This window comes from Pseudonaja textilis, chromosome Z, assembly GCF_049901715.1.
Source record: "Pseudonaja textilis isolate UNSWEBS1 chromosome Z, rPseTex1.2, whole genome shotgun sequence".
In the NCBI taxonomy this organism is placed as follows: domain Eukaryota; kingdom Metazoa; phylum Chordata; class Lepidosauria; order Squamata; family Elapidae; genus Pseudonaja; species Pseudonaja textilis.
The window spans coordinates 72,759,990-72,783,129 of NC_142008.1; the positions used below are offsets into that span (position 1 = coordinate 72,759,990).

General features: G+C 37.8%; 1 protein-coding gene across 1 annotated transcript; it reads right to left on the reverse strand.

The window, feature by feature from the left end:
• Nucleotides 1-10,875: 10,875 nt before the first annotated feature.
• LOC113437284 (uncharacterized) lies at nt 10,876-21,735 on the reverse strand. The gene is made up of 7 exons (XM_026702193.1): nt 18,267-21,735; nt 17,298-17,447; nt 16,660-16,721; nt 15,631-16,386; nt 14,698-14,808; nt 12,988-14,514; nt 10,876-11,934 (listed from the first exon to the last, which is right to left on the reverse strand). The coding sequence occupies exons 1-7, from the start codon at nt 21,733-21,735 to the stop codon at nt 10,876-10,878; spliced, it is 7,134 nt and encodes a 2,377-aa protein (XP_026557978.1).
• Between the last annotated feature and the right edge of the window lie 1,405 nt (nt 21,736-23,140).

Sequence of the window (23,140 nt, forward strand, 5' to 3'; positions counted from 1 at the left end):
TTTGGACAAATTAGATGTCTTTCATCATTTTTCGAAATATGTGTTTCTTGAAGACATATTATATCTGCGTTATGTCGAATAAGTTTTGAAAATATCCTTTTTCTTTTGATATTGAATTTAATCCATTTATATTGATGGAGAGCAACTTCTTCCCCTCCACCATTTATCTACGTCTGCATAGATTTTTGCCTAGTAATGATTCGATTCTCTTCTTGTTGTTGTTGTGGGATTTGCTCTTCTCTCCCAGGTTGTGGTTTATCACTTCCTGAAATTGGAGAAAGTTGTTCCTTTTGGGTTCTGTGATGATATTGGTCCTCCTGTGGTCTCCTTTTAAGTTCTTCTTTAGTGGATTGACCATTCGTATCCGTGAGCTGTTGATAAAAGTCTTGGGCCTGTTCTATCGATTCTATTTTGATTTTCCTCTCTTTCCACGTAATTAACATCCCTTCCGGGATTAACCATTTAAATTGGATTCCTTTTTTATTTAAATCATTAGCTAGAAATTTATAATCTTGTCTTATCATCCTCACTTTCTTTGGAATTTGTTTTAAAATCATAATTTCTCTGCCTTTATATGATATCGTTTCCTCCCTAGACATTTTCAAAATTAAATCTCTCAGACATCTCCTAGAGAAGCAGATATGGATTTCTCTTGGACAGTTGTTGCATCTGGCGTAGCTTGTGCTAACCCTATATACCTTATCAAACTCTTTAATTAGGTCATCTTTTTCTTTTCCTAACCATTCAGCCAATATTTCTGCCATCAAATGTTCCAATTCTTCATTTTTTGCTTCAGCCACATTCTGGAACCTTAAATATGCCATTGCTTTGTCCATCTCGAGGTGGACCAGTGAGTCTTCCGTTTCTCTAAGTACATTTTTAAATTCCTCATCCATCCTTTCAAAGTTAGTCTCCATGCGTGTTGTTCTACTCTCTATATCTTTTATTTTCACTTCATTTTTCTCCATGGCCTGCTGTAGAGACCCTATCTTACCCTCCACCTTCGATATATCCGCTTTCATTTCAGCCTTCAGTTTCCCCATCTCATCTTTCAATTCGCTTATATCTGCTCTAGTTTCATTGTGATTTTTAATCATCATTTCTTGCATTTTAGATATAGCTTCCTGCAAGGATAATAGGGAAGTTTGTATATTAATGTTGGGGACATTAGGCTGCTTTTCCCCTGTTAAGGACTCCTCAATAGTTTTTTGAGTTGTTGGTGGGGTGGGTGTCAACGTAGTCGATAGGGTCGGGGTAGCCTTCCTTCCTGTTTTTAAGGCCATAGTTGTCATGGATGTCATCTCTCTAAGTATTTGTTTTTGTTGATGCACAATTTTAGATATATTATCCCAAATCACCATTCAGTGTTTGGGTCTTGTATTTGAAAGTCTATTCGCGTATTTCAATTTAATATCTCACTCCACAGTCTTTCCCCCTATATCATAAATAGATATCTACTACAGTATTCTAGTCTATGTAATAAGAAAATTGGTCAGCAATAGTACATCAATTAACACTTTAAGGAATTAATCTTAAATGTCTTAAGTAGTCTAAATAATTTATAAATAGTTTATATCAACAGAGTTTATCCCTCTTTACTATTAATACTTACAACAGTAATCTCTTAACATAATAATAGTATACCCCCTCTTTTCCCCCCAAATAAGTAGAATTATGTAAGCTATTTAGGAGATACAATAGGGAGGCAGGGGGCAAAACAATAAGAGAAAGGGTAGGAGAGAGATTACCACAGCTTCAGAGAATCAACAAACAAAAAGCAAGGAAGTCATCTTAAGGAGAAAGTAGTGCCAAACTAGTAATATTAAGTAGTACCACGTAATAAAGAAAGCAAGTTGGGTGAGCTAAAAGTCCATCTTCCAGCTAGAGGATTCTTTTCAGCCTTCCAATCAGCAAATGGTGTAATGCGCTGACTAATCTGCAGTCCCAAAACCGTCTTTCCCAGCCTTCTATTCGTCTCTGCCTTCTTCCTCTTGCTTCTTCTTCTTTCTTTGCTTTCCAACTTTTAAATCAACATACAAATCATCCAAAGACCAATATAATGCTCGGTTTGTCTTCTCCACAATATTAAATAGTTGTGATAGTCATGTTGTGCTCAGATCTGAGGATTCATAAGACTCAATCAATGTCAGTATTCTTTCACCTCCGTCGCCTCCCTTTTCTCAAGTAAAGTCAAAAAGAAAGGTCCAAAAATCAGATGAAGCCCCTCACCAATTCTGGACCTCCGATCTCCTGGTTTTAGCAATCTCCCTCTTTCCCCAGAGCTTCCCTTTCACAGGGTAAATCTGTGCTTTCACTTTTGTGCTTAGGCTTTTCCGCTCTCCATTATAATCCTTTTATTTTCCCAACTGCTTTTCTGGCCGCTTTCCGCCCGACTTCTGAAAGGTGCTAATCACAACCAGGAGAGAAGAATTTATGCTATCATTCTTCTGTCATTCTGCTCTCTTTAGTCTTCAAAGGTTCCAAGTTATAAACCGTTTCTCTGTTCCTGTTACTCTCGGCCTCGCAGGCTGTCACTGCTTTGTTTATTCACTCAAGTGGCAGACCGGACTTGAAGCCGCCATAGAATGACAGCTTACTCTTTTGCGCCGGGCTCGGGAGCTTCCCTCTTCACTGTCGGGGGGTTGCCTTCCCCACTCTGCAGCTCGAGGTTCTCCACATTGACACGAACCTCTCCGGGGTTCGTGTATCCCTGGGGGATCACTCCTGGCGCCAGAAAAGGTGTTCAAAGACTGCAACAGTCTTCTTCTTCACCTCCGTTCGCCCTGTCCTGCCACCGGAAGCTCTCAAAGTTTTTCCAGTTATAATTTCAAGTGGTTTTAAATGAATTGATTGGACTGTATATACAGTAGTTTGGAAATATGAATAAATATTGTACTCAAATTGCAAACCAATATAGGAAGAAAGCAATGACACTCAAACAGATTGGCAAGGTTTTTCTATCACTTCATTTTGAGAAATGATCCCTTTATTATTGTGAACCAGATAGTTCCATTCAATAGCTCAGCACAAAGACTGTACATAGCTATTTTTAAAACCACATTTTATCATGTGGTTAAAAGGGAAACATCTGGTTACAATATAAGGACATTATTTTTTTTCCAACAAAATAAAATCTCTAACAGCTAGCTCCAATTACAAAAAACTAGATTTGTATTCCATATTTCAAAGCTAAAGCTTAAAACACTGGAGAGCAATTGCTATTCTATGATATAGAATACAGCTGCCTTAAATATGCACTGTTGCAATAAATACTGAAAATACAAACACAGAGAAAGGAGCACTTTAGAATTTAGTGATCTGTAATCAGATGATCTGTAAATGTTTTTGACTAGAAGCTTGTGTGTTGATACTGGAAAACTTCTTCAAACAAAATCTTCCTGTGCTCTTGCTTCAGTACTCTAAGGGAAATTTGGGGGCGTGGCAATGATCTTTGCTGAGTGTAGATCTCCAGCTGAGTAGAAAGTATTACCCATAGTTTGTCCATTGGCCAGAACTAACATCGACTAAAGTACCTTGCAGAGTCTGATATGACATTTGGATAATTAGGAGCACAGAGCCAAAAACATTTTTGCAAGCCTAGGAAGAAACATATTTTATTCCATTGGTACTTTTAAGGTGGGGGGAAAAAACCCAGAGCTCTTATTTCCATGCAAACACTTTCCTGCAGCTAGACAAACAATTGACTGGTAAACTGCTGTAAAAAAACTGATGAGAAAAGAGATCTGAGGAAAATTTGCTTGGCACTCACTCACTTTCCAGGAAATAACTAATAGGGGGATTGCCAAGAATGTGGAGCAATAGTAGCACAAGCTGATTTGGATTGTACGAAAAAGTTTCTGAGAGGGTACCACATAGAACTTCAGGCTCACAAGTAAAGATGGTCTGACATATTGTTCTGTAATTCAGGGGGTGAGCGCATGAGAGATTAGGATTGGGGAGGCATGAGATGGTGCTTGAGGAATTTTGATTGGTGAACATGGTGTATAACTTATGAAAAATAGCTCCTGATAGCCTGCTATTCAGAAGTGTGGTCTTTCTTTTTTTTTTTTTTTTTGAAAATTTTATTGATTTTTTAAAAACAAACATATAAAACATAGAACATAAAAACATAAAACATCTTTTTTTGAAAGCAGCCTGATCCCGGGTTACATCTCTTCATGCAGACACAAATTCAAGTTCATGCTCATTTTTGTATTCCATTCCATATCTTATTATAATTCTACATTTTCTATATAATTTCTCCTCTCTTTCAACTTTCTTAATTTTATTTTATTTATATCATCTCAATTTAAATCAGCTTATATTCTTTGTCTGTCCTGTTTCAGCTGTTTATTATCTTTTCTCATTAAGCAAAATTTCTCCTGTGATCACTAATTGGAGTATGACGCCTTTATATCTTTCCCCTAAAATTATAACGCTTATAATGTAATACATAATTTCTGTTCGGATTCTGTTTGGTACATTCTAAAATTTCACAACTTATTTTTTAAAAAAGAAAAAATTGTAGATATATAACATAATTAAAACAACAATCCATACCAATTCAATTCTATCATTAATATTAATATTCATTTAAATCTTGAACATTTTACACATTACTTTTCAAATAAGTATCCTATTTCTATGGGAACACTTATAAACTTTCCATAATTACTTCCCTCCCATTCACTCATATTTTATAAAACATTGAGTAGTTAAAATGTTCCCATTCCTTCCTAATTCAATTATCTCATTTATTTCATTTCATTTATTTTGTTCACAAAAATTTCACTAAATTACACAGACTATTTTATTCTTCTTTTTAATCATACGTTGTTTCCAATTTCCTAACATTATTTCTATTACAAATATAACAATACAATCTTATGTACCTTTACAGAATCCCTTTTTCAGTTAAATTTTCACCCATTATCTCTGAATAAATCCTGTTTCTTTAAATCTTGCTCCAGATCTTTGTAACTTCTCTTCCCTTTCTTCTTCTTCTCTCTCCCCTTTTTACCCCCCGTCTCTCCACCTCCATTTCCCTCTTCTGTATTCCCCCTTTCTGTTGTTTTCCAACATATCCCCTTTTCACATTATTTCCCCCTTTTTTGGCTGTTTTTTTAGGTCTTAAATTCTCCATTCTCTTTTCCCCCCCTTTCCCCTTTCTTCCCCAAATAGAATTACTTGTTCATTAAAAATTGCTTCTTCTTTATCCCAATCTTCCTGCTCCGCATTCCTTTCTTGCTGTTTCTTGTAAACACCAATCACCATTTCTAAGAATTGAAATGTAGAGCCAAAAGAGCCCTTCCCTTCTTGTTCCTCTTCTTTATATTTTTTAAATTCGATTTTTAGTTCATCCAGTTCATTCAGTCCATCCAAAAGTAATGCCATTATAGAATGTTTTCTTTTTTCTTTTTTTAAGCAACCAGCCAATTATTTTTAGTCATTCAAATATAATTTCCAAAAATCCTAAAGTCACCAAACAATCCAAATACACACAAGCTGTTTCTTTTAACACTTTCTTCTTTTTTCACTTTCTCTTCTTGGGGTTACTATTTAGTTGCAAAATTCCAGTTAAAATGTATCCTTTAGAAGTCTTGTTAAGATTTAACTTTAAGTTCTTTTAAATTCCAAGCAGTCTCCTCCTCCCAAGTCCTGCTCTTATTCTTTTCCTCTCCCTTCCCACTTTTAACAAAAAAAAAAAAGCTTTTTTAATATTCAGAAATCTTTATTGTCCCTTTGGCATTTCATTAAAATTCCAGCTTAATTACCTGTTAGTGCCAAAGTGGATTTTTCCGATTTCTTTATTCAGATCTTCACATTATCAGCGTGAGGAAAGAGAGTGAAAAAAAACAAAACCTTTCCCTTTTCACTTTCGTTCTCTGCTTCTGACTCTTCTTTGGGAGCGATGTATCTTTTGCAAAAATTAAATTCCAGGGTACCTTAGTTGTTGCTTTTTGTCCCGGTCAGTCAAAACTGTCACTTCTTAATGTCCTCCTGCACTTTCCGGCTGAGTGCTTCTTTGAGGCGGCCATTTCTGACTGCTGCTCTTACTGCCTTCGGAAAAGGGAGTTTAACCAGCTGAGGAGGAAAGATGCGGCTTCCCTTGACCCTGCCAGGTCTCCCCTATCTTCACCACCTCTACGGGATGGCTTAACCCTGAAGCCGGCTGGCTCGGGGCACTCCAGCAGCAAGCGCAAGCAGAAACCACGCACGATCACAGATTCCTGCCTGCCGCCGAAGCGCTGCAAACTGGAACCCCTGAGGTGTGGTCTTTCTATTTCACATTATTCTTGTGTGCTAAGATAAGGAGATAACAGACTGGATGATATTAGATTTAGATCTAAAAGCTCCTGCAAGTTTTGTCTGTTGTGTTTTTGATTTAAATTGTAATGCAGGGAGAAAAGAAAGCTTCTCCATATTGTCAAAGGTATGTAGTTTATATACCTAGTGCAGACATATGTTTTCTGAATGCATATACTAAAATGTCAATAAGGCTCCCTCCCTCTTCTTTATTGTATTTATTCATTTGGTTGACTCCTGCCAACTGAGTGGACAATTTCCTGCAGTTTTGATTTATAATTTTCAAAAGTCAATGTCATTATGCCTTCCTAAGGATTGATAACTATGTTCTGGCAGGATGGGCTTCAAAACTTTTAGCAATGGGTTCTCTGCCCAGTTGCCGGATGGGCATGGCCGGCCTCCTGCACAATGGTGGGGGGGGCACTCCCCAGGATCTGGAAGCTTTCCTTGAGCCTCCGGGAGGGCAAAAACCACCTCCCTGGGCAACCTCCCATTTCCAGCCTTCCCAAACTTCCGGGAGGCCCATTTTTCACCTAAATGGGCTGCGTGAGGACTCCTGGGAGGGGTGGGGCAAGATGGGTGGAGCCAGCCAGGAGTAGGATCTGGGGGTTCTCCAAACTGTGCAGAATCTTAGCTAGAGGATCTCCCGAACCCCTGCAAACCCCCAGCAGCCCACTCCTGTGTTCTGGACCTGAAAAGAAATGTTTATACCTAACATGTGCTAAAACCAACCATGACCCTTAGCTTATGTTTCCACATTTCTCAAGCAAATATTTATATATGACAATACTTAGACAAACCAACCAAATGGAAAAGTAAAGCTATGCTAATTTTGTTTTCCTAGAATGTGTATGTCTTGCTATACAAAAAGTTCTAAAGTTACAATGGCAATAGGGACTGGAATTTGTCTTGTTAAGTGCTATGGTGGTAAAGCATATTATAGAATTACAGATAATCCTTGACTTATGACAGTTCATTTAGTGATTGTTCAAAGTTCCAACGTTACTGAAAAAAGTGACTTGTGACCATTTTTCATACTTATAACTACTGCAGCATCCCTATGGTCATATGATCAAAATTCAGATCATTAGCCCAGTTTGCCTGCTTTGCTGAACTTCTTGCTCCAGTTACTGTTCGGCTAACCTAGCTTACTGGACTGGTTGCTGTGTAGCTAACCTTGCTTACTGGACTACTCGCTTCTAAAGGTGCATGTGACAGCTTTGCTCTAGGACTTGTAATAGATGTGGGGACATTTGGGGGCACAGTTGGAGCAATAAAGGGGAGTTAGATCTGTTTTCTGGTTGTGTTGCTTTTGTGCCACACCCCGGGTCCTCATACTGCTGTGGGACTTCAACCTGCCATTCCTGGGGATGGGATTGGAGGTAGACTGAGATTTTATGGAAACCATAACTTCCATTGGCCTGTCCAGGTCATTCAGGGCTCAACCAGGAATAGTGGTCACTCATCCAATTTGATGTTCTTGTTGGAGCAGTGCCTATGTGACCAGGATTTGGTGGACTTGTCTTTGCTCCCTATATCATGGTCAGGTCACAATCTGGTGGCAATGAGTTTCTCAAGAGCTGTTTCCCCCCCTGCAGGAGGCAGAACCCATTAGATTGGTCTACCCCCATCGACTACTAGACCCAAATGGGTTCTAGAAGGAACTGGGGATTATAACTGCATAGTTATAAAGGAATATATACCCAGTGCCTGCACCACCGCTAGGCATGCAGATTGGCACTTAGAAGCCCAAAGGAGACCCCTTTCAGCTGGAGTTCTGTATCCAGCTGGGGAATGGTTCCCAAGACTGCCCAATTCTCAACCAGCCAGCTGCATGGTGGGAGGGGGCTTCCTGCCCACATGAAAAAGAGGCTGGGTTGCATAAAAGGGCTTTTCCCTCTGAAACCCTTGCAAGTGCCGGGATGCAGCCTCTGCCCTGGGAAGCCTCAATCAGGTCCATGCTCTCAGCATGCTCCAGCCTCCACCTGCCCTGCAAGGAGGGCAAAGTGCCCTCATGAGGCCAGCAGCAGCATAGGCAACTGCTTAGCAGCCAGCATGGTGCCTGCCATGGCCAAGAAGTTCTCAGCAGCAGCTGGTCAAACAGGCAGAACAGGTGGAGGTTGAGGCATGCCAAAAGCTTGGCTAGTGGAGGCCGCGGGCAAAGAGATAGTGGAATGGAGATGGCAGGGCCAGCAGTAGCTGCACTCCCATTCCGTTGCTGCCTCCTGCATGTAAAAAAAAAAAAGACCTCCCCCCAAATAAGCCCAAGTTCTTATTTTGAGGCTTAAAAGAAAATAAGAAAATCATCTTATTTTGGGGGAAACACAGTATTTTTTATTTATATTTTTATATGTTAGCAACAGAAATGTTGGGCTCAATTGTGGTCATAAGTTGAGGACTACCTGTTATAGAATTATATAATTTAAAACAATGATTAATTTGGGCCATTTATTTTATTATACTGTATATCCCAACCTTGTATAGAAGGCTCAAGTCAAGAGTGTTATTTAATTCCCAAAATTATCTTACTTAATTCCCTAACATCAACCTTATTCTGTAAAGATAATTGTCACAAGTGAACCATGTGTTGGAGTGAAGACTTAAACCTCGACCTCACAGTCTCATAGTCACAATCTAATACCTTGCTGAGAAGCACTATCCAGCGAAAGGAGCTTCTTCCTGTCTTCCTCTTGCTCACCCAAGTTTGAATCAGAGGAAAAAATTCTGCTTCAATTTGTTGCATTTGGGATTTCAAGGCAAGCTTCAGTGAAGTTCATAAAGGCTCCCAATTTATATCAATCCATTCCAATTTAAACAGCAGATAATGTGGTCAGGCGGGTGAGTGCCTGAAATCAGGTAGAAGGCCATCCAGACTTTTGTGTATCTACAATATAGGTATGAAATATACTCTCACTACAATTTTCATACTAAAAATATATGAAAGCGAACACTGTTGTTGAATAATAACAATGAACAATTTTACACCAATGCAAACAGTTCATGAAAGCTGGTTCTGTATTGTTGTCATTTTCTTTTATGCAAGCTATAATGCCACCTAATGCCCATATTTGGAATGCAAGTTACAAGTCAATTTTCCAGGAAAAATATTGTATTTTAGTTAATATATAATCCATAATTCAAAAGTTTTGCCATTGATAAAATGTTATTGTCTTATAATAATTAAAAATAATTATAATATTTAGTTATAACAACATTTAGTTCAATAACATTAGAAAAATAATAATATGACAGAGCTGAGGTCTTTTGGTGTGTTATAGAACCAACAGGGTGAACAGGGTGATATTACAATGAGAAGGTATAAAAGCTCTTCTGGGGTTTGGAGGGATAGTATTGTCAGGAAATTTATGGGAGCAACACTTTTAGGTGGCAAGGGTGAAGGTTCATTTTCCAAGCTTGTGGGTTGGTTTCCAAAAATTTCATTAAGAGGCTATGTTCAGAAACCAGGAAACCATCAGATAAGTAACCCATAAACTCAGAAAACTAACCTTTACCCTCATCTTACACCCGAGCTATAGATATTCGCCATTACTTTTAGGTGGGTTCAATTTTTGTTATTTACATTTGGATTATATTTGGACATTATTTATGAATACTTAATATAAGATACTTAAATTTGATTAGTATTTAGAATGGCATGTTAGCCTAGTAAAATAAGAAAGCAAATTAACTTGGAATTTACTTTTGAAATAAATCCTACTAAAGCTCATTCCCCAATAGAAAAGATTAGATTTGTTGTCTAGAATCTTAAATCTGCTTCACATGGATTATTTTCTAACTTCAAAATAAATGTTTTGATGACAAAAATACATCCACTCCATGCATCTACTTTTAGAGAATAAGGCTTAGTGGGTAATTCTACACTTGCTGTTATGAAAGGAAGCTTTTTGATAAAATCTGCTAAAGATTCTTTTGAAAGAATTTCTCACTGTTGAAACATGAAAAAACTGAGCATTAATCTGTATGAAATACATAATCTATAAATGCTCAAATTTTTCATATTTAAAAAAATCTGAATCTAATAACTTTCATTTAGCTTATTATAATAAACAATGTTGATGTGATTTTTCATAGTGAGATGTTTTAAAATTTAATCAATTCAAATTAGAGAATACTAAATATAAAGACCAGTAATTTTATTTTATCAATGTGCTGATTTTATGGCATGATTAAAAAGAATCCATGTTGGATTCTGATGGGGAAATATAATGAATTTGCTTGGTCAATATTTAAACATTTCCTATCCTAAAAATCTACACTGGATGAATGGAGAAAAAGCCAACTTATAATTTTGTCTCTTCCCCCCGAATAAGTTGCCTGAAGCATTTCCAAACCTTGAATATTTATAAGAATTTGTACCTAATGCTATGTGGGTTAATTTAATCCTAAATAAAGTATATCGCTTATGGGGAGAGATAGCCTTTAAAAATAGAAACATTCTCTCCTTATTTCTTCCTTCCCATTTTTACTTCCATTAAGGGTTGCAGATGACCTTAAGATTGATCCATCCTTTCTCTAACTTTCATTCAGGATCAGAATTCTAGAAGTTAGTCAGTTTGGGGAAAAGTCCAAGATAGAGTTGGAGAGTGGTCTTCGAGAATTCTTGTCATTTCCTCTGTTCCTAAGGGATTGCTGGTATTCCTTCTTGTCTAAATCCCTAAGAACTTTTCCTGGCTCCATATAGAACTTTTTACCATCAACTATGACCAAGTCTTTCTTTTGTGCTTCCTCAAATTCACTGCCACATACTGCAGCACCCTCTTCATTCATTGTTTTTAGAACAGACTCTGGAAATTGTCCTGCATATTTATTATGTGTTATTTCCAATATTTGATTCTGTACTTTGTCCAGTTCACTAGCTTTATGACCTTCCTTCTGCTCATCTGCTGTGATATCAAGAACATTCTTCTGTTCCACAATTTGAGTCTTTGCAAATTCCCCTAAAGGAAAATGAGCTTTGTTTTGATCATCAAAGTCTTTCATCCATGTTCTCTGCTGATCATTCAGGTCTTTTCTCTGTCTTTCTTCCAGCTCCTTAAGCATCATCTCAGCCTTGTGCTGTTCTGCTAAAGCTATTTTCTGAGCTCGCTCTTGTTCTTCCAAAACTTCCCTTTGAATCTTGGCCAATTCATTTATAGCATGATGAGCTCTTACTTGTTCATATATAGCTTTCCTTTTTGCTTCTTCTTGATCTTCCAGGGCTTTTCTTCGTGATTCTTCTAGTTCAATAAACATTTTCTTAGTTCTCTGCTGTTCTTCAAAGGCCAACCTCTGTGCTATCTGTTGTTCCTCTATAGCTTTAGCATGTGCTATCTCCAGCTTTTTCATAAGCAGATGTATTGTCCTTTTTTCTTCTAATGCCCTCTGCTGTGTTCTTTCATTTTCCTCCATGGCCAACTTTTGAGCTATTGCCAAGTCCTCTAGAGCTTTCTTTTGAGCAACCTGTAATTCTTCTAGAGACTTCTGCACATTTGCTCTTTCTTCCTTGGCTTTTCTTTCAGCCCCCTCTTGTTCTTCTTGAAATTTTCTCTGAGTTCTTATAAGTTCTTCCAGGGCAGCTTCAGCCAAATGCTTTTCTTCTTGAGATTTTTTTTGTACTTTTTCTTCTTTCTCCAGTATTTGTTTATGAGTTCTTTCCAGAGCCTCCAAAGCTATCTGAGCATTCTCCTTTTCTTCCAGAGCCTTCTTCCGTGCAAGCTCTAATTCTTCTAAAGTATTCTGTGACTTTCCTGTTTCTCCCATTGTTTCTCCCATTGTCCTTCCCTGCTCATTATGGATGCTTCTCTCTGCCCATGGCAGTTTTTTCAGAGCAGCTTCAGCCATTTTCTTTTCTTCCTCATTTTTTTGTTGTATTTGTTCCAGTTCCATCTGGGCTTTCTTCTGCTCATCCAAGGTCTGCTTATGAGCTTTTTCCAGAGCATCCAAAGCTTTCCGAGCATTTTCCTCTTTCTCCAAAGCCGCTGTCTGAGCAATCTCCAATTCTTTTAGTTTCAGATGAATTATTTCTTTTTCTCTGGTTGCTTTTTGCTGAGCTTTTCCCTGTTCTTCTTGGAATTGTCTTTGAGCTTTTGAGAGTTCTTCCAGGGCTGCTGCAGCCATTTTTTTTTCATCTTGACACTTTTGCTGCACTTTCATTTGTTTCTCTAGGGTCTGAGTGTGAGCTCTTTCTAAATTATCCAGAGTCTTCTTAGCATTTTCTTCTTTTTCCAAGGCCTCTTTTTGAGCTATTTTTATTATTTCTAGCTCTTTTTGTGCCTTCTCTAATTCTTTCATTACTTGAATCTTAGATATTTCTTGCTCTTCTTGGAATTTTTTCTTAGTCTCTAAGAGTTCTTCCAAGGCTGCCTCACACATCTTCTTTTCTTTTTGACACTTCTTTCGTGCTTGTTCCAATTCTTCTATAGCAGCTACCTGAACTTTCTTCTGCTCCTCTAGGATTTCTTTATGAGCCCTTTCCAAAGCCTTCTGAGCTTTTTCCTCTTCTTCCTGAGTTTTTTTCTGAGCAATTTCTAATTCTTCTATAGTCTTCTGAGTCCTCTCATTTTCTTTTATCGTTTTCTTCTTAACCTTTTCCTGTTCTTCATGGAATGTTTTCTGGGTTCTTAACAGTTCTTGCAGAGCAGCTTCAGCCATCCTTTTTTCCTCTTGAATTTTCTTTAGTGCTTTTTTCTGTTCTTCCAGTGCCTGCTTATGAGCTCTTTCAAGAACATCCAGAGTTCTTTGAGCTTTCTCCTGTTCTTTCAGGGCCTTCTTCCGAGTATTCTCTAATTCTTCTAACTCTTTCTGTGCTCTCTCTCTCTCTTTAATTGCTTTCTGTTCTGCTGAATGCTGCTCTTCCTGGATCTTTTTCTGAGCTCTTGATAATTCTTCCAAAGCAGCCTCGGCCATCTTTCTTTCTTCCTGAGATTTCCTTTGAGCAATTTTTTGTTCCTCTAATGTCTGCTTATGAGTTCTTTCCAGATTATCCAATGCATTTTGAGCTCTTTTCTGTTCTTCCAGACTCTCCTTTTTAGCTGTCAATATATTTTCTAAGGCCTTCTTCTGAGCAATGTCTAATTCTTTTAGCAATGTCTCAGCTTTTTCTTTTTCTTCTGTTGCCTTTCTTTCAGCTCTTTCTTGTTCCTTTTGTACTTGTTTCAAGAGATTTTCTAGGGCTGCTTCAGCCATTTTTTTTTCTTCCTGAGATTTTTTCTGTGCTTGTTCCTGTTCCAGCATGAAAGCCAAATGAGCCTTCTTCTGTTCCTCTAGTACCTGTTTATGGGCAATTTCTAGAGCCTGCTGAGAACTCTGGGCCTTCTCCTGTTCCTCCTGAGCTCTCTTCTGGACTTCCTCTAATTTCTGAATATTTCTTTGAAGTCTCTCTCTTTCTTCTATGGCTGTCTTTTCTGCTTTCTCCTTTTCCTCTTGGAAAGTTTTCTGGGTCCTTAGGAGTTCTTGTAGTCTTTCCTCAGCCATTTCCTTTTCTTCTTGTGATTTTTTCCATGCTTGCTCTTGTTCTTGAATAGCTAACTGAGCTTTATTCTGTTCATTCAGAGCACATTTATGGGCTCTTTCTGCAGCCTCCCATACTTTCTGAGCCCTTTCCTGTTCCTCCTGAGCTATTTTCTGAGCTATTTTTATCTCTGCTAGGGCAATTTGAGTTATTTCTCTTTCTTCCATTATTTTTTTCTCAGCCACTTTCTTCTCTTCTTGGAACCTCATCTGAGTTTTTAAAAGTTCATCCAAGGTCACTTCAGCTATCTTCCTTTCTTCCTGAATTTTTTTCCGTATTTGTTCTTGTTCTTCTATTATTGCTATCTGAGCTCTTCTTTGATCTTCCAGGGCCATTTTATGACATCTTTCTATAGCTGCTAGAGCACTCTGAGCTCTTTCCTGTTCCTCGAGTGCTTTCTTTTGAGCAATTGCTAATTCTTTGAGACCCTTCTGTATATTCTCTTTTTCTTCCATAATTTTTTTCCCAGCATTTTCCTGCTCTTCTTGAAGTTTTTTTTGAGCTCTTAAAACATTTTCCAAAGCAGCTTCGGCCATCATTTTATCTTCTTGAGATTTCTTCTGTGCTTGGTCCTGTTCATCGAGGGCAACCATTTTAGCTTTCATCTGATCTTCCAGGCTTTTTTTCTTAGCTTTTTCAAGAGCTTCCAGAGCTTTTTGAGCTTTTGTCTGTTCCTCGATGGCTTTCTTCTGTTCGATCTGCAATTCTTCTAGGGCCTTTTGAATTCTTTGTCTTTCATTCATGTTTTTTTCCTCAGCTCTTTTCTGTTCTGCTTGCACTTTTCTCTGAAAGTTTGACAGGTTTTCCAAAGCTGCCTCAGCCATCTTCTTTTCTTCTTCAGATTTTTTCCGTGCTTGCTCAATTTCTTCAATGGCAGACACCTGAGTTTTCTTCTGTTCCTCTAAGACCTTCTTCTGAGCAATTTCTAACTCTTTGAGAGCCTTTTCTGCTCTCTCTTTTTCTTTTAGGGCTTTTTTCTCAGCCTTTTCCTGCTCTTCTTGGACTTTTTTTTGGTATTGTAACAGTTTTTCTAGGGCTGCCTCTGCTTTTATCTTTTCTTCTTGAGATATTTCAAATGCTTGCTCCTGCTCTTTCAATGCAGCCATATGAGCTATTTTTTGTTCTGCTAAAGCCTGTTTATGAGTTCTTTCTACTGCTTCCAGGGCATTTTGAGCTCTTATCTGCTCCTCTCGAGCCTTTCTCTGAACAATCTCTAATTCTTCTAGGGTCTTCTGAGTTTTCTCTCTTTCTTCCATTGCATTCTTCTCAGCCTGTTTATGCTTCTCTTGCATTTTCATCTCAGCTTGTACAAGTTTTTCTAAAACTGCTTCAGCGCTTTTCTTTTCTTCTTCAGCTTCCTTCTGTGCCCGTTCACATTCTTCAATAGCAGCCCTCTGAGCTTTCTTCTGTTCTTCCAGTGCCTGTTGATGAGCTTTTTCTACATCTTCTAAAGCTTTCTGAGCTCTTGTTTGTTCTTCAAGAGCTTGTTTCTGAGCAATTTCTACTTCTCTGAGTGCCTTCTCAGCTATCTGTTTTTCTTGTGTTGCTTTTTTTTCAGCCATATCCTGCTCATTTTGAAATTGTTTCTGTGTCCTTAAAAACTCTTCCAGAGCTGCCTCCATCATTTTCTTTTCTTCTTGCATTTTTCTCCATTCTTTCTCCAGTTCCTCCATGGCTTCCAGATGAGCCTTCTTCTGCTCCTCCACAACCTGTTGATGAGCTATTTTTGCTGCTTCCAGGGACTGCTGACTTTGATTCTTTTTCTCAATAGCTTTCTTTTGAAGAATTTGTAATTCTTCTAGGGCCTTCTGAACTTTATCTCTTTCTTCCATTGCATTCTTCTCAGCCTCTTTTTGTTCCTCTTGCATTTTTATCTCAGCTTGTGCAAGTTTTTCTAAAGCTGCCTCAGCTCTCTTCTTTTCTTCTTCAGCATTTTTCCGTGCCTGATCATATTCTTCAATGGCCATCTGAGCTTTCTTCTGATCTTCTAGTGACTGTTGATGAGCTTTTTCTACATTTTCCAAAGCTCTCTGAACTCTTATTTGTTCTTCAAGAGCTTGTTTTTGAGCAATCTCTAACTCTCTGAGGGTCTTTTGAGCTATTTTTTTTTCTTGTATTGCTTTCTCTTCAGCCATTTCCTGCTCTTTTTGGAACTGCTGCTGTGTCCTTAAAAGCTCTTCCAGAGCTGCCTCCATCCTTTCCTTTTCTTCTTGCATTTTTTTCCATCCTTGCTCCTGTTCTTCCATGGCTGCCAGATGAGCCTTCTTCTGCTCCTCCATAGCCTGTTGATGAGCTATTTCTACTTCTTTCAGAGACTCCTGAGCTTGTTTCTGTTCCTCAAGGGCTTTTTTTTTAATAGTTTGTAATTCTTCTAAGTTCTTCTGAGCTTTCTCTCTCTCTTCCATTGCTGTTTTTTCAGCTTTTTGCTGTTCTTCTTGAAGCTTCCTTTGACTTTTGAAAACTTCTTCTAGGGCAGCTTCAGCCATCTTCTTTTCTTCTTCAGACCTTTTCCTCAGTTTTTCTTGTTCTTCTATGGCAGCCATCTGAGCTTTCTTCTGTTCCTCCAGTGCCTGTTTATGAGCTTTTTCCACAGCTTCCAGAGCTTCTGCTGCTCTTTCCTGTTCCTCCATAGCCTTTTTTTGAGCAAATTCATATTTTTTTAAGGCTTCCTGAGCATTTCTTTCAGAGGCTTTCTCTTCCTGCTGTTCTTGAATCTGTCTTTGAATCTTTGATAGTTTTTCTAAGGCTTCCTCAGCCATCTTCTTTTCTTCTTCAGATTTTTTCCTGATTTTTTCTTGTTCTTGTATCATAGCCATTTGGGCTTTCTTTTGTTCTTCCAACACTTTTTTATGAGCTCTTTCTACATCTTCCAAAGCTTTCTGAGCTTTTTCCTGTTCTTCCAGTGCTTTCTTATGAGCAATTTCTAATTCTTTAAGGTTTTTGTGAGCTAACTGTCTTTCTTCTGCTGCTTTGTTTTCAGCCCGCTGTCTCTCTTCTTGTATTGTCTTCTGAGTCCTGACAAGCTCTTCCTGGGCCAGCAAAATCATTTTCTTTTCTTCTTGAATTCTTTTCCATTCTTGTTCCTGTTCTTCTATGGCAGTCCTCTTAGCTTTGTTCAGCTCCTCTAAAGCCCGTTTGCGCATTTCTTCTACAACTTCCAAAGCATTCTGAGTTCTTTTCTCTTTTTCTAGGACTTTCTTTTGCATCACTTCTACTTCTTTTAGGGTCTTTTGTATAGCTTCTCTTTCTTCCTTTGCTTTCATCTGAGCATTCATCTGCTCTTCTTGGGTTTTCTTCTGATTCCTGAAAAGCTCTTCTAGGGCTACTTCAGTCATCTTCTTTTCTTCCTGAATTGTTTTCCTTATTTGTTCCTGTTCTTCCATCACTACTCTCTGAGCTTCCTTCTGTTCTTCCAGAGCTTTTACATGAGTCCTTTCTAAAGTTTCCACAGCATTCTGAACTCTTTCCTGTTCCTCGAGACATTTCTTTTTAGCAATTTCCAATTCATTGAGGGCCTTTTGTATGCTCTCTCTTTCTTTCATGGTTTTTTTTCCAGCATCTTCTCGCTCTTCTTGGATCTTTTTTTGAGTCCTGAAAAGTTCTTCCAGGGCTACCTCAGCCATCTTCCTTTCTTCCTGAATTTTTTTCCTTATTTGTTCTGGTCTTTCCATCAGTGCTGCCTGAACACCTTTTTGCTCTTTCAGAATCTTTGTGTGAGCATTTTCTATAATTTCCAGAGTGCCTTGGTTACTTTCTTGTTCCTTCAGGAAGTTCTTTTGCACATTTTCAACTTTTTCAAGGGCCTTTGATATTTGCACACTTTCTTCAATGCTGTTTCTCTGACCTCTTCTCTGTTCTTTTTGGATTTTTCTGTGAGCCATGGAAATTTCTTTCAGATCAGCTTCAGACGTATTTTCAGGATTTGCCCCCCTTGTTTGTTCTTGTATTTCCATTAATGCTATATTTTGTTCTGACACTGCCGTTTTTGCTATTTCTACCACTTCCGGAACATTCTGAGCAATGTCTTGTTTTTCCAGAAATTTATTTTGAGCAATGTCTAATTCTTTGAGGGTCTTCCATATGTTCTGTCTTTCCTGTTCCTTTATAGTTCTCCTCTGAAGAATCTCTGATTCTTCTAAAGTGTTTTGTGCACTCTGACTTTCTTCCATTACATTTTTCTCAGACCTTTTTTGCTTTTCTTGTTCCTTTATCTGAGTCACAGAAATGTTTCCCAGAGCTTCTTCCACCAACTCCTTTTCTTCTTCAGATATTTTCTTTTTATCTTCTAAGACCTCTTTATGACCAGTTTCTAAGTTTTCCAGAGCTAATTCTTCTAGGGATTTATCAGTTCTTTCTCTTTCTTCTTTTGCTGCCTTCTGATTCTTTCCCTGTTCTTGGACTTTTTTCTGAACTGCCAAGAAGTGTTCCTCATCTACCTCTTCCATCAAACTTTCTTTTAGAATATTTTCCTGTCCTTTCTTCTGTTGGCCTAATGCCCACATATGAGATTTTTCTAAAGCTTCTAGAGCTTTTTGAGCTCTTGCTTGTTCTTCTAAGGCTACTTTTTTAGCAATATCCAATTCTTCTATGGCTTTCTGACTTCTCTCTCTCTCTTTTACTGCTTTCTTTTCTGAACTTTCCTGTCCTTCCTGAAATTCTTTTTGCATCTTTAAAAGTTGTTTCAAGGTGACTTCAGCCATCTTTTTTTCTTCTAGGTAATTTTCTTTTGCTTGCTGTTGTTCTTCCACAGCAGCCATTTGAATCAATCTTTGTTCCTCTAAAACCTGTTTGTGGGCTCTTTCTACAGCTTCCAGAGTTTTCTGAGCTTTTTCTTGATCTTCCAAAGCCTTTTTCTGAGCAATCTCTAATTCTTCTAAAGCTCTTTGTGCTTTCTCACTTTCTTCTTTTGCTTGCCTCTCAGCTCTTTCCTGCTGTTTTTGAACCTTTCTTTGAGCTTCTGCAAGTTTTTCTAAAGCTGCCTCAGCCATCCTTTTTTGTTCCTGTGACTTTCTCTGAGCGTATTCCTGTTCTTCCATTGCAGCTATAAGGACTTTTTTTTGTTCCTCCAGAGCCTTTTTATGTGCTCTTTCCAGAACATCCAGGGCCTCCTGTGCTCTTTCCTGTTCTTCAAGAGCTTGCTGCTGAACTCTCTCTTGTTCTTCCAGGGCTTTCTTTGTGGCTTTTTCAAGCTCATCTAAAGCCTGTTGTTGAGCTCTGGCCAGCTCCCTCAAGGTTGCCTTCTGTATTTTTTCTTGTTCTTCCAGGATTATTTTAAAAGCTTGTTCTTGTTCACAGAGTGCCTTTTGCTGTGATTTTTCCTGCTCATCCAATAAACTCTGCAAAGTACTTTCTTCTTCATCAATTTCTTCTTGATAACTTCTGAGCTTTTCATCCAATTCATGTTGAAGAGCTTTTAGTTGTTCCTCCAACTCATTTTGATGGACTTGATGTTTCATTTCTTTCTGTTTAAGGTTCACTTGTTCTTTCAGTAAATTATCTTGGAATTTTTCTTCTTGTTGTTGTTCCTCTTCTTCCTCTTCTTCTATTTCTTCTTCCTCTTTCTCAAAATAGTTATCTTGTTTCATTATGCTTTCCTGAAAGCATCTCCCTCTGTTGTCTTGGGCCATACTCTTCTGTTTTGTCAGAACTATTTGCCTTACTCTTTGTTGTTCTTTGATGTTTCCCCCCCAATTTTCTCTCCATTCCTCCACAATGTCATTGTCATTTCTTCCTAGTTCTGCAGATGTCATTTGAGATCTTTCTTGCTTCTTATAGGTTTCTTGAAGTTCACTCAAAAGAGGGTTATTCTTCTTTTCGTCAACTTTCTCTTCCTGCTTTCTCCTGAGCCTGGCGATTTTCTGGGCCTTTGGTTGTACCTCTTTTAGCAAAGCATAGGATTCTTCATCGTAATCTAATTGACAAGCCAAAGCAAGGTCTTTAGCTGCCTTTTGCCAGTAACCAAGTATTTGCAGTGCTTTTCCTCGCCACTTGTAAGGCTGGGCTGAGTCAGGATTTATTTGTATGGCTTTATCACAGTCCCTAATTGCAGCAGTTGGCTTTTGTAGCTTCAAATAGACCCTGGCTCGGTTTGCATATAAGATAGTAAGATGTGGATTGAGCTTAATAGCTTCTGTGAACAAATCTAAAGCTTTAAAAAGTTCTCCTTTATTGACTGCATCAAAAGCTTCCCTCTTCTTTTCATTAGCTAGTTTTCGCATTTCATCAGTTACTTTCAAGTTTTCATTTCCCATCTCCTGAGGAAGATCTTCATCTGACTCAATAACCTCTTCTGTATCAATTTCCAATTCACTGTCTTCACTTTCTGATTCAGTTTCATATTTTTGCTTCCTCTTATGTCTTTTCTGAGCTCTTCTTTCATGCAATTCAATGTGCTCTTGTTTTTCATAATCCATAAACTGATCTTGTTCTTGTACTGCAGACATGGGATAATTTTCATTTTGATTTTCTGAACAATAAAGAGGGAATAATTTATAGTTTTGGGAATTATGCAGAATTGTCTTTTCCTCAGAAATGTGAAATGTTCTTGGGTCCAGTTCTTGTCTGCAAGACTCAGGAATAACTGATTTCTCTTGGGGACTATTTCCTTGTATTTTCCCAGAAGCTTCTTTCATTTTGCTCATCTTCTCTTTAAATTCTCCCTGGTTACTTTCCTCTGGCTTTTCCCAGCATTTCATAATTTTCTCATCTTTTGTTTGTATTTCTTTCATCTTGGCATAAGTACCTTCATCATAATCTAGTTGACAGGACACAGAAAAATCTTTAGTAGCCTCCTGCCAATAACCCAACATGCAAAATGCCTCTCCACGGTACTTGTATGGTAAGGCCATGTTAGGATTTAATTTTATGGCACTATTACAATCCTTTACAGCAGCAATTGGCATATGAAGTTTCAGAAAAGCACTGGCTCGGCAAACATACAAGTTAGTAAAATGGGGGTTTAGTTTGATGGCTTTGGTGAATAATTCAGCTGCTTTTTGATATTCACCTTTCTCCATTGCATCCAAAGCTGCTTTCTTGTTTTCATTGGTCTGCTTCCATTTCTCATCTGTCTCCACATTTTCGTCTATTATTTCTTGGGAGTCTTTATTATGGTCTAGCTTCATTTTCTCTTCTTTATTCCTTACTACTTTATTTTCCAGTTCTATGCTAATACCTTCTTCTGTCTGGTCTTGTTTTTGATTCTCTAAAATTAACTGTGCTTTCTTAATCTTCTCCAGTATCTGAGATTCCTTATATGTAAGGATGCACTTTGCTTGCCTTTCAGAAATTCTTTGAAATCCTGATTTTAATTGCTTTAGTGCTACATTGGCCTCTTTGTCATATTCTAACTTAGAAGCTAAAGCAAAATCACAGGCTGCTTTTTTTAAACAGCCTAATTCCTTGAATGCTTTTCCTCTCAATTTTAATGATTCTGATGATTTGGGATTCAGTTCAATGGCCATGTTGCAGTCTTTAATAGCAGCATTTGGTTTTTGCAGTTGCAAATAGACATTGGCACGGTTGATGTAAGAACTGGAAATATTTGGGTTACACTCAATAACTTCAGAGAACAGATCAATTGCTTTCTGAAGTTCAACTTTAGCTAGGGCTTCTGAAGCCTTTTTACTCTTTTCATTGATTTGATTCCTTACCTCATCAGATATATAAAGGTTTTCGTATTCTATTTCTTGGATATTATACTGCAATTGTTCTATGTTTTCCTCATTATAATTCTCCAAATTGTTCTCATTCCATGCATCTTCCTGAAGCTCACTGTCTCTCTCTTCTATACAGATGTCACCTGCAGTAGGTGACAAGGAACTGACTACAGTTTCAAATGATTCCCGGAGGAAAAGACGATCTTCAGAATTTGTAAAGTTGAGATCAGACCTGAACCTTGGAAGATTACTTGATCCCATGATGAGGAAAAATGTTGATGTAGCTGGATCTTAAAGGGAAGGAAGAATTTTTAAAAAATGATCTAAGAGAGGATTTAATCCTTATTCTAATGAATGATCTTATGAAAAATGGCCTTCATTCCTCTCTGCCATGGTCCTACTTCTATACTACCATTACTACTTAGTGAAGTAAAACTTAGTGTTAGATTCAACAACAAAGAAAGTTTTGTGATGTCATCAATCATGTCATCACTGGAATCCTCAAGTATTGTGTTTTTAAGAATTTCAACAGAAGCATCTTATCTCTTTTATTGATTGTTCTTGAATGAGGTTAATGGTAACATATGTAATGGAGGGAACTTATTTTTTAAATGCACAACAATGCTTCTAGATTACTTTATTATATGAAAAAAAGCAATATACTTGTTTACTGAAATGACTTTCCAACATTTTTAATTAAAAATTATGAAGTATCATGATTTCAGATGTCATTCAGACTTCAAAATTGGTATGTCATATTATGGCAGATTGACGCAAGGTGCCAAAATAAATTGCTATATGTGGCATGGATATAGCTAAAAACTTTTCTTTTAACATCAGCCTTAAATTATTAGACTTGAACACCTAACTAGCTAAAAATGAAGCTGGGTTAAAAAATCCCTTTCTGAATGGTCAATAGTTCATACTGACCCAGAGCCAAGATGATCATACAGCTTCATTTCCAGCTGATATATGCACAAGAAATATAAAGGGACAAGATGTTATAGAACTGAAGTTAAAGGGACAAGATGTTATAGAACTGAATAAAGGCAATCTGATAAAGGCAATCTGTACAGATCAGTGGTGAAATTCAATATTTTTTTCCTACCGACTGTGGGCTTGGCTGTGGGCATGGCTTGGTATACTTGGTATAATAGTAATAGCAACCTGGGGTGATTTTTTACTGATTCAAATCGACTCTACCACCTCTCCCGAGGTGGGCCAAGGTGGTTGAATTTCACTCCTGCAGAGGTGGTATTCAGCAGGTTTTGACCAGCTCTAGAGAACTGGTAGAGGAAATTTTGAGTAGTTCAGAAAACCGGCAGATACCACCTGACTGGAGATTTTAACAGTATCCTTCCCCTGTCACGCCCACCAAGCCATGCCCACAGAACCAGTAGTAAAAAAAATTGAATCCCACCACTGCACCCCGGTACAGATGATGAATTCCAATATAAGTATAATTACCAGTAATATGAAGTATTTAAATTGTACATCAGAAATTTGAAATGGTGCCCATGTAAAGTGTTTTTGGGGACATTTTTTGTGGGACAGTTTTAGATCTTTATTTAGGTCTTATGTATTTTTAAAATATCTTTAATCATCAGCCTAGAGCCTTTTAACACATGCATCGAGGGTTTCAATGATTTAAGCCAATGAACCACTG